The following is a 15950-nucleotide window of genomic DNA, read 5'->3' as shown; positions in this document are numbered from 1 at the left end:
TTTATTGTGCACAGTGCAGCATAAGAAAGGCAACATTTACCCGCAACCATAAAAGAGTAGAGCAGCGGTCACCCTCCTCCTCTGTTCTGCTGCTCTGCTATAGATTTGGTGGCTTCATGGCTGACAGGGAAATACAAATGATTGCATCTGGTGGTTTGTAGGGGTGATCATCTCAAACGAAAGGGTCATACCTAAATAAATAACACTATTTCAGAATGTTTCCCTTTGAGAGGATCATTAAACTTTTTCCTTTTCTATTTCTGTTAATTGTTAACATCAGATTCTTGAGCAAGACTTTAAAAGTATAATCATGAACAAGAGTGGCACCTAAAAAATAATAACAATGATCTTTTTTCCTTCATTTTGTTCTACTTTACTACTATATTAGTTAACCTTTCCTCCATATACCCATTATAATCTAAATCTAATGTGTGTTTATTTCCTCAATTTGTGATGGGATTTCTGAAAATGCTGCTAGAAGCGTGATGAAACAGGGGCTGCTACAAGCCTAAATCACCAGCTGGTCACTTTTCAGAAGCTAGTTTCAATTTTAGGACCACATTTTGCCTTCAGAACTGCCTTAATTTTTCATGGTTTAACATTTAACTCAGAGGTTTTGCTCCATAGTGACATGACAGCATCACACAGCTGTTGTTTGTCAGCTGCATCCATGATGAGAATCTCCCGTTCCACCACATCCCAAAACTGCTCTACTGGATTGAGATCTGGTGACTGTGAAGGCCATTGGAGTCCAGTGAACTCATCAGAAGATGGGTAAACTGGCCATAAAGGGATGGATATGGTCATCAACAATACAATGGTCCAGACAACCGCTGCTCACTTGAGATTTTCTCTTCCATTTTCTGTAAACCCTAGAGATGGTTGCGAGTAAAAATCTCAGTAGATCAGCTGTTTCTTAAATACTCAGACAAGCCAATTAGGCTCCTACAACCAGACGATGTATAAAGCCACATAAATCCCCTTTCTTCGTCATTCTGATGCAGTTTCAAGCTGTATTGATCATGTTTACATGCCTAAATACATTGAGAAGCTGCCATGTGATTGGCTGATTAATTATTTGTGTTAAACAATTAAATAAAATAGTAAGAAGTGAACCAGTCTTTATACATATTAAATTAGGGCAATAGATGATAAAAATTTAGCAATTGTACCATTTGTACCATTTATGAGGCTTTATTTGTAATGAAAGTGTAACATCATGTACAATAGACTATTATACACAATAAGCCATAGTTACTGTAGGTTCTGTAAGCAGATAGGGACGTTAATATAAGTTAAGTGGTCATTAAAGTTTTTTGTTGTTTTCCAGGAAATTGCAAACTCTAGTATCATAACTGTTTGTATTATAAGGGAGTTGCTATATGATAATATGTTTTGTAACAGGTGACCAGATGTATCAACAGTAATTAACAGTTAAACACTGAAATCCTTTATTACGTTTTCTTTTTTAATTGACTGTCCAATGTCCTGATCTTAAAGTTGATTTTAAGTCTTTGATGATGGCAATGGTTGGAACGGTTAACCAAAACCAAAAGCTTGTGTGTCAATGTTTTACTTTCAAGAGGTTTAGTAAACATCTTCCTCCCCCTGCAAGGTATTCCTTGGGCTTCCATTTAAAAAGAAACATGAAAAGACATTTTTTGCTTGCATATTTAAATGCATGTGAATGCTTGTGTGTGTAAAATGCAATGAAGTCCATTGTCTTCACATGTCATCGCTATATAAAGTAAGAGCACTTCTAGGGCAACTTTTAACATGAACCAATGTTTCATTTATGAGCACCATGAAGGGAGAGCAAGGAACAGAAAAGGAAATGGATAAAGAGAGGAGAGGGGATGGAGGCTTGAAGATGGGGGAGGGTCAGATGGTGGCTGAAGCCGTCTCGCTAAGAGCGAAAATTGTGTTGAGCTGGAGCTTTAATGACCATAACGAGGAAGAGAGAAGAAGCCCCATTAGCAAGCCAATTAGGAAAATTTGAGTGGCAGATTAATGTCAGATTGAATGATAGTTTTCTACTGACAGCAGCCCAAATCCTTTTAATTCAGATGAGATGTCCCTTCAACGAACAAACATGTCATCTTTGACAAGAACGACAAATGGCAAAAGTTTGGGCACCCATGGTGGAAAAGGTTCCGTATTGTGAATTAGTGTAGAGGTTAAAAACAAAACAAACAAACAGAAAAAGATTTAAAAAAAAAAATCTTACATTTACACTTATGATTTAATGTTTTAGGCAGTATTATGATTTGCTCTGATTGTGTGGAGGGGGTGTGGAGTAACTACAATTTACAGATAGTTTGATATCATAAGAAAACTGAAAAAGAAAGTACCATATTTTTTTGACAAAAACATTTTTTTAGACAAATTGAAATCATACAAATGACTCATGGAATGATGTGCACCCCCTAAGTGTCCAAAACAGTTGTTTATGGAAAAATATAATTAACTTAGCTTTAACTATAAAAGAAAAGTGTAAACAAAAAGATAAATATGGCGACTGTAGAGGAGGTTAGCATTTGTTTAAATTTGATATCACAGCAGAAAAAAATTGACAGCAGTATCTTAGATGGTATAAAAGGCCTTTAAAACAAATATGTTTGTCTTCAAAACTTTCTCTCATTTTTGCTACTGTCAACTCTGTGACCTTCAGCCCCTTTACTGCCCCCTACTGGTTACTCAGATACTGCAGCATGCTAAAGTTTAGCGTTAATTTCTTAGCACATGCACAAATGTACTTCAGACAAAGAGTAGCCATGATAAACACACGTATCTGAAATTAAAAACAATTAATCTTTTGTTCCTGATTGGTGTTAGCACACAATATTTTATATTTTGTCTCATTAATTCAACTTAGGTTAGCTCAGTGTAGTTAGTTAAAGCCAACAAATATCTCGAAGACTGATTTGTCTCATTACAACATGTTTCCACTGTGGGATGAATTGAAGGAAAGAAAAAAAATTGTTTATCCCAGAGGGAAATTTAAAAAGGGATCACGCTAGACGCCTCTGATCCCAGAGAATTTAGCAGCAAGGTTAGCATTAGACCTCAGTACAGATTCCCGCAGTAATTCCTTCATCAAGAACCTCTGATGGTTCTTGATGCCCTACAAAGGATTAAAGATTGCCCAGCTTAGGCTTGCACTCTTGCTTTTTATACAGTAAAAGTCCTCCACATTCTTTGACTCATTTAGAATTTGACATTGTAGAGGGAGAAATATGAAAATCCCTTCTTTGAGGAACATTGTTTTCTGTCACACATTTGTCTGCAAAATACAGATTCCCTGCCCATCTTTGCTCCTCAAAGACTCAGCCATTCAAATACAGTTTTTTTTTTTTTTTTTTTTTACCAAATTATGATTACAATCTGTCAATGTCTCAGCTTTTAGTGTAATGTGTTACAGGCCTGAAATCCAAGACGAGATGTATATTTAATAAGAAAATGAAGTATATTGGGTGAATCATTGACTTTTTTTCCAGTTAGGTTTTGGAAACTGGAAGATTCTCCAGTAAATCTGTTCAATTTAAAACTTAGTGTTTTTTTCAGCAGTGTGTTTGCATTTCTGAATAAAATTAAAAGCAGGTTTGTGATGTGAATTTTTGCTATGATGACACATTCAGATAAAATTTAAAGCACAAAAGCCAAAGTTTTTGTTAAACTCTGCATGCTTATACAATATGACGTGCCATGAACCATAAAATGTAAATCCAGCCTTTTTATTTCCATTTAAAATTTAAATCATATGAAACTTCCTGCTGTGTTTACTACTGTGTTCAGAGTTTACATTTAGAGCAGTGAGAATGCATTTATTGGAGTCTCCCAGAACGCTCTCTTCATTATATCAGGTTGTACAGCTGACTTGTTAAAGCGAGGGAACTCAAATGGAAGTGACTCAAACCTAAATTTACATTTTTCATATATATTTCATGTACTTTCTGCCCAACCACTTAACCTACACATCCTTCTAAGAGGGGGTTGCCTTCATCTGTAGCATTCAGGACACTCAGCTGAGCTTGTAAATGGAAGAAAAGAACTTTTCTTAAGAATTGTACATGATTAGGAATTAGCCTAGTTGTTCTGTAGAGTGTAAAGTGTTGGGAATCTACAGGACGGGGGGCAGATGGGGGGTTTTTACAGTATCGGCCTCAGAAAGTATTGTGATAATGTAGGCTAAAGCATCCAGAGAGAGCTCTTTGCCTTTTGTGCAAATTCATTCAGTCTGCATAAAAGATCTTGGGGGGGGGAGCAAAATTTAAAGCTTCCTGTCGCATGTGCTGAGGGTATCAAAAAAAAAGAGAAAGGTCAAACAAAATTATTTTCACTCCAAAAAGTAATAAGCATCCAAGCCTCTGGCAGAGACGGCCCACATTTTGAGGGACCTGATCTTTGAAATTATGCAGTAGCTTGTTTAAATTGTAATCGTGCCAGTGTATATTCTGAATTGAAAGTGTGTGTTACCAAAAACAAATGGCTCAGTGATTACAGACTCTGTGCTTTCATAGGAAGAGATCCTAAAGGTTCATAATTTTAAGGTTTAGTGAAAAAAATGGATATTAATGGATATTAAGTGAGATATGTAGTCAAAGCTAAGAAGAATTTCCCCTAATGTAAATAGTAAAGTGAGTAGTTGATCTCTAAAACTCCTTTTGACTTAAAAGACTAATTTAAGCTGACATTCGTTAGCATGAATGCTAATGACTTATGTTACAGCCATTGTTTGGAAAGGACAAGTGCTGCTGATGTCAAAGGTTCAAAATTTGCTGCAGCAGTCAGCACAATAAATTCCTCTAAGACAAACCCAAAGAAGTAATGTCTGTAAAGGAGAACAGCAAGATCATTTATGGGGAAAAAGGCTTATAATTTAATTAAGATATGACTTTTTTGACCACATTGAGCAAAGCGGATGTCAAATTTATGGTTCTCATTTTAGAATACACCACTAGGGGGCAGCAGTAGCAGTAGGTCAGATCATACTGTGTTCATTTTCTTAGTACACTTTACATTTTGTTGGACAACCAAGTTATTTTTTAAAGATTTTTTTTTTCCCCCCACGCTGGTTCATAGACCATGTTTCTTCTTGCACCTTAGATATTTTATCTGCTATGATGAGTATCCCTGGCAGCCAAATAGCTGTTCAGCAGTGGGACCAACTGATTAATTAAGCTGTCCAAAACAAAACTAATGAGCAAAATAACACACCGAATCCTACTAAGAGCATGCAGAAAGAAACACAGAGGCATTTCAGACCATTTCTTTCAACTGTTTTGCAGGGAAATTGGACATTGTTGGCTAAGAAAATGGACAAGCTCGAAGCGCTGACAAGGGCACCGAAGGAATATGAAGAATGCAGTCATGTGTCATTCACCAGTTCATGGCTGCAGATTCTTGTGTGTTTATACACTGCTTTAAAACTGTACAAGCAGACTGAGACTAGAAAGTTAACTGAAAGCTAAAGGAGGAGGAAAAGCAGGGTTTTTTCCAACATGGACACATCCAAGTTGATGTTGAAAGAAAAGATCTGCACACATAGGACATTAAAGTAGGTGCAGTAAGTTTTCATTCATTATCTTTCAAGCTCAAGACTTTCTAGTTCTTTGCTGGGAACTGACCGGAAGCTGCTGTAGCTGACTGTCCAGAAAAAAATGAACATAAAAGACAATTCTTTACACCCTCTACACAACTCAGTGAGGAGTCAGTGTGTTCCGCCTTCTTAAAGTAGCCACAAAAAGAAAACGTATAGGAAGTAATTCACCATCGCACCTTCTGGAACAATACGATAATGAATTGATTCTTTAAAAAAAAGAAAAAAAGAAACAAAACTTTCTACAACTTTATTCTCCTCGAGGGATTAATAAAATATAAAGCTGAGGGTTTTGCCATGGACCTTGCAAAACAGCCCAAGATTCTCATAAAAATGGATAGAAATCCCCAGAAGAAGAACTAAAAGACATTTTACTACAAAAAAACAAAAAAAAAACACATCAGTTAAGTCTTTTTTTTCTACTTTTTTTTAAAGTGAAGAATATTAATCAATGTTTTCCTTAGATTATTATTATTTTTTAGTTCTATAAATTCATGGCTCACGGAAATCAGGCAATTATTGGTTTACAGGATAGGAATTTGAAACTTGACCTTCTGCATGTCCCTTCATGCTCAACAGAATGAGATACAGAATGCAGAAAAATCATTACATGCCCTATCTATTGAAAATCTGCTAAGACCTTTAAATGTCTTAAAGAGCTTGCCAGAGTTTCTCTATAGATTCACGCTGTCTGAGTTGCTTCTGTCCCTTTATTTAATCCCAAAACTACTCCACGATGATGAGCTCAGGGCGCTGTGGGGGCTATACCATCTGTTGCAGGACTCCTTGTTCTGTATGACTCTTGGTCATATGTTTGAGGTCATTGTCATGCTGCAGAATGAATTTGGAACTGATCTGACAACTGATGTGTTGCATGACCCACAAGGATAGAAACTTCTGAAGTGAGAAAGTTTAGAGGTGAAAAACATTTAACATTTGGCCTAAATTTAGTTGCTCTAGAAGCCTTTTGCAGAGCCTTAGTTAGATTAGAGCGCTGGACATTAGCAACACAAGTCATTGTTTAAGTGCATCAAATAGGGGTTGTGCTTTCTTGCTGAGTGGGGAGGTCAGAGCCAGCCACTTTCTGTGAAAATCGGACAAATGATGCAGAAAAAAGCAACAACCTGACATAGCTCAATAAATGAAATCTCTGTAACTTAACAGACATCCATTGGTTCATTGTTGGTCATACATAAAGCTGTTATGCAATGTTGTTCAGTTAATCATAACAGTCAGATCTTAGGTAATAATAACAATAATTCTTTTTTAATTAATCAAATTGGGAAACTGTCCTTTTCATTGAAACCCTCTCTAGTAGATTTGCCAGAGAGCAGTGGGCCACCATGGATCAGGGCCAGGGGAACAATGGGGGCCCAAATATTTAAACAAGCCAATGAAAAATCATAGAGAATGAACAGCTGATGGGAGCAGTCGTGGCAAATGAATAGCAGGCAGTTAAGGGAATTTAGGTTAAATGATGTAAAGTTAAATAATTAAAATAATTGACTGTATTGACTGTATCATGAAGTCCAGCAGCAGTATGAATGGCTGAGGGGAGTCGATCCCTCAAGAACAAAGTTCCTGCTTTTAAAGTAGAAAACAGGAGAAAATGAGCAAAGACAAGACATTTTTCATCAAATTTAGCCAGGGGTGCATTTCTAGTGGCAGCTGCTTGTAATCTGTCAAAATTTCTAAGTTTCAGTGCAGATTTTAAAAGAAAATTTATTTACTTATTTTTTTAATGTCCTGATACTTAAAACCTTAGATTTGAAAGAAGGCCTACTTTCCTTTTTGCATGGCTACATATATATATATATATATATATATATATATATATATATATATATATATATATATATATATACACACACACACAGCTGCACACACACAAAATACTCACACACAGCGTGGATTTGTTTTCTCTGTGATGAAAGGGATTATGGGATAAAGGAGGCAAGGCCACAGCAGTTTAGTTCAGTTTGGACCAAAGCTGCTCTCAACAGCAGCACAATGACAAATACAGATGAATGTCTGGCTGCACACAGGGGATCTGCACAGCCATTAACACTACAGACATTGAATATATTGAGCACAAGAGCCTCTTGATTGGGATTCGGGAGTGCCGTTGGATCTGTTTTTCTTTCAAATGACTGAAGATCAGCAGAAATGCAAGCTTCTAAGTGAAATCGACTGGATTGCAATCGACTGGATGCAAGTCAAGCAGCGGCGGGGGGCATCTTTCGCCTCCGAGGATACCCTGAATATTATTTTTTTCTTTTATTTGATGCCTTTGCAGTTTTTAGTTAATGGAAGCGCAGAAGTGTTCCCGTTTCCCAAAAGAAGTGAAACACCCTTTTCTTATTTTTTGGCCTACTTTAGACAGATTTGAATCACAGAGGACGGTTTTATTTTCCACATCCTGCAAGCTATGACGTGACTGAATGATGTATTCATCCCATCAACAGCACAATGTTGGAATAAATCAGCTGGATTGTTACGGCGATGACATTCTCATATAGTATGCATTTTTTAAACTACTTTTTAAACTACTAATTCTCTGGCTTTTTCTTGCATTTGAGATCATCTCTGTAAAAGGTTATGAGACTCATGCTTCATGATCTGTGCATGATTGGTCACTGTGTCTTGTATCATGGAGCATTTTTGACATGTTTCATGCCAAATTCCAGTTCAGTCAGATGGGGCAAGTAGAAACACTTTCTTGCCCCATCTTTGCTTGCTCCCACCCGCTTTTATTCCTCTTTGACAGTGTAATCTACAGTAAGTGAATCAGCTGGCACATCAATACCGTGTGCATGTGTTCAACTTTGCAGAGCAACTACCACAACGTGGCTCATTCATGCAGCCATTGATTGTCTGACAGCAGAGTTGATGAGCTGTTATTTGACTTTGGTCGATTGCGCTAAGCAGCTCTACCTCACACTACAAGCCGAGACAAGGAGTCACACTAATTGAACTGAGAGGATTCTAACCAGCCGCGCACTGAGTGTCTAAGTGCCATTATCCATCGCAGGGGGTGGGAGGAAATTTATGAATTAAAATGTACCTGTACAAAAACCGCAAATTAAAACCGAGACGAAATGCTAGAACAAAGTCAGCCTAAGCCACTTTTTAATGTTTGTTTTCTTTAAAGGAATGTAATGGGTGAAATATTGATTTGTAATCTCAATGCAAAATGGTCATTTTGCATTCTAATCCACTGTTGTCTGTATTTCCTGCAAAGAAAATCACTTTAATCAAACTCTTGTGTAATTTTTTTCTTTCATTTTCCTTTCAGCCATAGGAATAAAACGTCAGGCTGGCCACCCCCTGGCCCAGGCTCCTGGGGTGGACTGCAGGGGCCTCCATACAGTTGGGACAGCATGAATAACGCCAGTGATGGACGGGACTTTCTCACCAAGTATGTTTGAGTCTGCACTCGCGTAAATAACTACTGTGTAAAATTTTAGCATAATTATGATTGCAGTTATGGTTGGGGTTCTCCAAGTGTTGCAACTTTACCTCAAACAGGCTGTTGACAATTACATACCCATAATGTATGGTAGCATATCTCTGCAACTACACTATCTATTTAAATACTATTGGAGTTACAGTTTAGAAGTTATAGTTGAGATTTGTTACAATATGTAAATGTCAGTATATGTGTTACTGGTAAAGAATAAATGAAGATGGCACATAGCACAAATGAAAAAAAAATGCCTGAAAAAAAAAAAAACTTTAATGGATAAATATCTCTTTATAACTCTAAACCTCTATCAGGTACTTGTACATAAATGGTAAATGGTCTGTACTTATATAGCTCTTTTACCCAAAGCGTTTTACATGTACGTCACATTCACACACTGATGGCAGAAGCTGCCATGCAAGGCGCTCAACCATGACCCATCAGGATCAATTAGGGGTTTGGTGTCTTGCTCAGGGACACCTTGACATGAGCTTGATGGGCCAGGATCGAACCGACAACCCTTGGGATACAGGACAACCACTCTACCCACTGAGCCATGCCGCCACACAGTGTGAACATTTTCTCTACAAAGGCCAACTCTGAAAAAGTGAAGCAGAACCAAATTAAAGAGGTTTTAGTACTGCAGCATTACCACATCAAATAAAATAAACCTCATGACAGCACCCTTGACAGAGGGAAAAATTAAATAGTTTATATCATTAAATTAATCAATCTCACGCTATTCGAGTTCTCATTTGAATTGACCTTAGGACCACACAAGGAAACTACAGACAATAGCCAGTTCAAATATTCTATTCTATTCTATGGACTATAAGATAAAATATGAACATTTAAAACATAAATAGAAATTATGTACATATAATGTTTGAGCACTGTTTGAGTTGAGTAGAAGTGTAAAAATGTATAAAAAAAAATGAAGCATGAATTAATTAAACTGTGAGCTTTATTAATGTTCAAGAGAATGAAGAAAAGATTTCTGAATCCAAACCAAATTTGATGTGTTGTTTACAAAGTAGGCCTAGATTAATGATTAATAAAGGGAGACTAGTTAACTGTCGCCAATCCTTTTTGACCTTGATCATGTTCATAGCACTTACACGAGGGAACGTCCTCACTCTGTGTTTGACTGAGGTTTGACTGTTTTAGTTAGATTGTTCAAAGTCAGCTTTATTGTCAGTTTCTTCACATGTACAAGAGATTACGTTTCCCACTGTCCCGCAGTGAAGACACAACAGGACATTTCAACACTGCACAAATCTTATGAGTTGTTCGGATTACAAAAGTAGTTGTTAACTATTGATAACTTGCAAGGAATAGTTACTATAAATTCCAATGATGTGGAGCACATTCGTGTTACTTTACATGTTCAAAAATAATAAACATGAACGACAGAAGCTAAACTTCTTGAAGAAACATAACGAATATACACAGAAGGAACGGACAAAACAGACATCATTTGCTGTAACTGAGCCATAAGTGCCAAATGTAGCCCAGATTTGGCCTAAACATACCTTTACGCTTCTCAAGAGGCCCAATTTGCTCTGACTGAGAAAGCCACTAGTTTGTTGTTTGAGGCATGTCATACTAGCCACTTTGTAAGCTTTATATAAACACACTTAATGGCAAAGTTGTTCATCAAAAGATGAAAAATTTAGGCTAAAAGATGGAATTTCAGGCTGTAAGTGTACAAAAACTTATATGTAACAAAAAGGCAAAAAAAAGACACACCCACAAGACTATAAAATGAGACTTATTTCCTTAAATGCTAAACATTTAAACGTTCCAGCCACTAATGTGAAGTTTATTTAGCTCATTTGAAAGTAATTATTTGGAACATAATGGAATTATATTTAGTTTAAGATGTGGATTACAATAGCAAAGTGCACGAATGCATCTAAGCTGAAAATAAACAAGGCAGTATGCAGTAAAAAACAAAAAAACAAAACAAATGAAAAACAATATGGACAGTTAAACAATTAAGTGCCACAATGGGAATCAAAATGAGTAAACCATCTGTGACAGTTCAAATACAGAATGCATGAAGCCCTCCTAAAGCCATTACTCCAGTTTTGTCACCAGCCATGTTAGAATATATAGTGAATGAGCCACGGCTACAGGCTGTGTTTCATCCGGCCCCTTGCTCACCAATAGTCACAAAAGTAACCATTGTAATTCTGTATTCCATCGGTTCACGCACTCTTACCTCTGTAAATTTGTCATGCCGGAATAGCTCTGCCGTATAAACATGCAAATGCTTGATTTGGATTGGCTCCAAGATCCTGAAGCACAAAACTAGCCGCAAAGAGTCAAGCAGCATTTGAATGCCGTGGACCAGGCTGTCCATGCAGATCTCTGATTGTCTGACCTGAATTTGAAAGTTTTGCAGTTTTGAATGTTGTGTAAAATCTCTGGTGATTATTAACTATATTTACAACAATTATGGTGCAATAGTCCCATAAATAGTATTGTTTATTTTCTTATTCATATTGCACTTAAAGCTAAATTCACATAAAACTGCCTTCTTCTTTATCCTTTGTTTTATATCTGATGATTATCATAAACTTTATCGGTACGCAGCAGGAGATCTCTGCTTCCTTTGAGGGTTTTGTTTCAGTTATATTGTCTAAAATGTTTTGCATCTTTTCTTTAAAATGGTTTTCAAGAGTTGCATTAGAGAAAATGCCAATAGAAAAGAGTCATAAATTGAATGACTATGCACATTTCTTCCAAAGCCCTCTGAAAATGTGCAGTGGGGGTAATGCTACCGGTTGTAAAGTCTGCCTTCATTGTATAAAATAGCTCAGTTTAATGACAGAAGTCCCGTCATAAATCAGTTCTGATTAATTGAAACTGAATAATCTAATTAGTTAATATCATCTAATGAGTCATATCCACTCTCCTTTTCACTTAACATGCATGGTCCCTGATAGTCGGGACTAGGTTAGCTAGGTCTGTTAAGCTTGTTATATAACTTGTTCTGCTTCATTCTTAAATGTATTAAATCTGTTTTGACTCACGGAATCTCTTTAAGTCCTTTTAAATTAACTCATGATATAAGACTGCAGCACATAAGTATGTGAACTCAGACTTGACCTTGGCAGTAAGTGGACAAACCATTTGGCCCAGATTTTTCTGGGTTTAGGAAAACGAGGGTGCACAGTTTAGCACTCCATGCTCCATGTGCATGTTCTTCCAGTGCATGAGTAGGTTCTTACTCTCACAGTTCAAAGCATGCATGTTAAGTCCCTGGACAGGTTGCCAATCAATATGGCACCCTCATGAATAGTACAATCTTATAATAACTGTCCGTTTTTCAGAAATCACCTACAATTGGACCTTTTTGAATTCAGCTTCTTTCCACCTAGTCACCCTTGCCCTGTCCTGTGGGATTAAACCTGAGTGACCCTGACTGGGAAGATGAGCCAGCATCACAGATTGGAACATGCCTCATTACAGACAGATTTAGCTTGAGATTTCTGCATCTTATGCACATAACAAATCCATGTGATAATAGGACAGAGAATGTCGAAGAGGAGAACAAACAGATGTGGGAAACAGAAAAGGAACTCAGACTGATTTAGACTAGTATGAGAAAAAGTTGCACATCATTAGGTTTACACATGTTTGAAATGAATAAATACATAGATAAAAATTTTAAATAACTGAAAATTCAAAAAAGAAAAAACTATTAAAAATGTGAGAGATGCAAAGAAAGACAGAAAGGTTAATAGAGTTCCATCCATCCATCCATTTTCTGCCGCCTATCCGGAGTCGGGTCGCGGAGGCAGCTGCCTAAGCAGGGAAACCCAGACTTCCCTCTCCCCGGCCACATTCACCAGCTCATCCGGAGGGATCCCAAGGCGTTCCCAGGCCAGCCGAGAGATGTAGTCCGTCCAGTGTGTCCTGGGTCTTCCTTGGGGCCTCTTTCCAGTGGGACGTGCCCGGAACACCTCACCAGGGAGGCATCCAGGAGGCACCCTGACCAGATGCCCGAGCCACCTCATCTGGCTCCTCACGATGTGGAGGAGCAGCGACTCTACTCTGAGCCCCTCCCGGATCACCGAGCTTCTCACCCTATCTCTAAGGGAGAGCCCTGCCACCCTGCAGAGAAAACTCATTTCAGCCACTTGTATTCACGATCTTGTCCTTTCGGTCACTACAGTAGAGTTAATAGAGTGTGATGTAGTTACTAGAGTTTAAAGGTTAAATTAACTGTTGACTGGTGAGGGTGTCAGGGTTGGGTATAAAAGAAGCAATGAGTGACAGCCTAACAACCTATGCTAAAATGTTAAAAAAAAATAAAATAAAAAAGTCAAAGAAAATATATCTATTCCTCAAATCAATTATCATCTAAAAGCCATGGCTAGAAACCACTGCTAGTGACCTTTAAACTGACAGGAAGCACTGCTATAGTGTGGTCAGTATTGTCATTTGGGCTTCAGGAGTACCTTGGAAAACCCACTGCTGCATCCAGAAATGTAACCTGAAACAGTGGACAGCTATTCTATGGTGAGACATGTATAACTTTCAGCTCTTCTTATTGGGATCAGGTTCTATGTAGCAAGGATTCGAGAAAAGGTCATCGGCTGTTATCAAAAGCAGCTTCTTTGATAATATGGAGATGCATCAATGTCCATAGCATGACTGATTTGCATATCTGTGATGGTATCATTGATCCAGAGGCTTTGATTGGAAATTTGGAAAGGCATATGTGGCCATTAAGGTTAGGTCTTTATCCAGAAGCTGCTCCAGGAAAATCCCAAATCTCATTTTGTACCTCGTCCAATAGATGGCGTGCGTGTTATATAATCATTTCCTTTGTACTTGTGTCTGTTAAATAAAGATGAAAACAACTGAACAAATCATAGACCTAAACCTCTCTGAAAAGGGGTTTATAAAGAGGCATTGATGGGTAAACATCCACACAGAATCATACAGTAGTCAGAAGATTCATCTGGTCTGTTGCAGACAAGGCAGCAGCAGATGCCCTCATAGCACTGCATGTGCAAAAAGGAAGCAAGAAAGCTGCCAAGAAAGCTTTCCAAGCTGGAAAAGAGCAATGGGAGTAAGAAATAGAAGCACAGAGAGAATGTGTTAGCCCCACTAAAACTGTACATCACTTACTAATTAACAGGCATTCTGCAATCTGTGTGTCTCATCTCTGACTGATGTCTGAGGCTCAGCAAGCAAGATGTTATTTAATAAAGTACATTTACCTTTTAGAGGTGCTCTCACCCTGAGGGCAGTGTCAAAGTGGCAAAGGAAAGGACAAACTTAAAGCTACGCTGAAGCCCTGTAGCCAAATATTACATTTAATATAATGAAATATACGTTTGTCAAGAAGGAAATGTAATAATAATTTTCTCTTTTGCATTAAACTGAAGACTTGACAGCCTCAGGGCTTCATATCCACACAGATTAAAATAATATTGATAAACATTTGTAACACAAAAACAAGATTAAAACAAAGGCAGATGTATTCACAGATGCTAGCTGCTCATCATTAGCTTGTGACTGTTTTTGCTAGCGACGAATAACAATCGTCTCTGCCAGATTTCATCAGCTGCAACAGCTAATTAAGATAAGAGTGGCTTTGTGAGTTTGCTGACCCCTTGTAAATGTGGCCCTTGTAAATGGGTCTTCCAAGATGTATTGATTGCAGGCTAATAAACTGAGGGTTGGCACCCTTGCAAATTTGACGATGAAATGCGCGGGAATGACAGAGTTGTTCTTACCTAGTAAAATTAGTCAATATAGAGTCAAAAGAAAGGAAAGATGATTTTATTTGACAACTCAAGATGTCAGCTGTTGATCCTCTATTGATCCAGCATTGTTTTCACCCAATATCTGCGACATCCCAGCTTTCCAAAACAAAGCTCATCCTTACCAATCGCTTTTATCATTTACTGTAGAACTTGATGGGACCTTTTCAGTTTTTGATATTTTGATAAGACATACAGGGGCCCAGCATCTTTGCCTGCACTTGTAGAGCATTTATTGAATTTAATGAACAAATAAGTTATTACCACATCTGTTTCATTGCAGCTTGACAACCTTCAAAGTTGTCATCAGTGGTGAAAATGCCTAACAAATATCTAAATTATTAGTAATGACGTCTTCGACTTCAAGGTGAGAGCGCATATTAAAGTGATGTACAAGTTTTTCAACTTTAAGAATGAGTTATTGTAACATGATAAAATTCTCTGTGAACTTTAAATTGGAATAGTCTGCAAACCTTTATGTGGCTTTAAGTGGCAAATTAGTTGCAGACCACAAATCTAAAGGAATTTTATGAATGAAGTGGAACAAGGGACCATTAAGCTTAAAATGCTGCACACCTGAGCCAAAGCTCTGATTTATGAGCAGCTGAACCAACAGCTTAAATCATGTATTCCAGATTTAATGTTTTCTATCTGAGCTAAAAGTGTCCTGTAGGAATAGAGTAATTTATTGACCTCTAATGTTCACATAGTTGGGGGAGTTTAAGTGAGAGCCCCCTTTAAGCAGCTGGATAGGTCATAACAGACATTGTGCCCGTTACCCTCAATGTCATGGTCAGGAGAAACTATGTGCTGAGTCATTTAACGGTTTGGGTTTTAGTTTTACTCTTTGCTTTGTTTTTTTTTTCAGCCAAGGGTCCCAGAGCAGCTCCCTGGAGGAGGTCCTCCTGGATGGATTTCCCCCGGCCCCTCGTCTGGTAGAGATGCGACGAGACCCGGTCCTGGGCTTTGGCTTTGTGGCGGGCAGTGAGAAACCAGTGGTGGTCCGCTCTGTCACACCAGGTTGGTGCAATCAGAAACAAAGGGATTCGGATTATGTGTTTCATTAAATAAACTGGCAATACCGAATTATACTTTCATACAATCA

The 15950-nt window shown here is 37.8% G+C and overlaps 1 protein-coding gene across 1 annotated transcript in view; it reads left to right on the top strand.

Moving 5' to 3' along the window:
• The window catches only part of LOC121635713 (FERM and PDZ domain-containing protein 4-like), a 59135-nt gene that overhangs the window by 17775 nt on the left and 25410 nt on the right, over positions 1-15950 (top strand). Inside the window, exons 2-3 of the mRNA XM_041979025.1 lie at positions 8895-9017; positions 15714-15865. Of these exons, the coding sequence (XP_041834959.1) occupies positions 8895-9017; positions 15714-15865 (275 nt within the window). The remainder of the gene's footprint in view (positions 1-8894; positions 9018-15713; positions 15866-15950) is intronic.

Source organism: Melanotaenia boesemani, chromosome 24 (genome assembly GCF_017639745.1).
Source record: "Melanotaenia boesemani isolate fMelBoe1 chromosome 24, fMelBoe1.pri, whole genome shotgun sequence".
Lineage (NCBI taxonomy): Eukaryota > Metazoa > Chordata > Actinopteri > Atheriniformes > Melanotaeniidae > Melanotaenia > Melanotaenia boesemani.
This window is presented reverse-complemented; position numbering and strand designations above follow the sequence as displayed.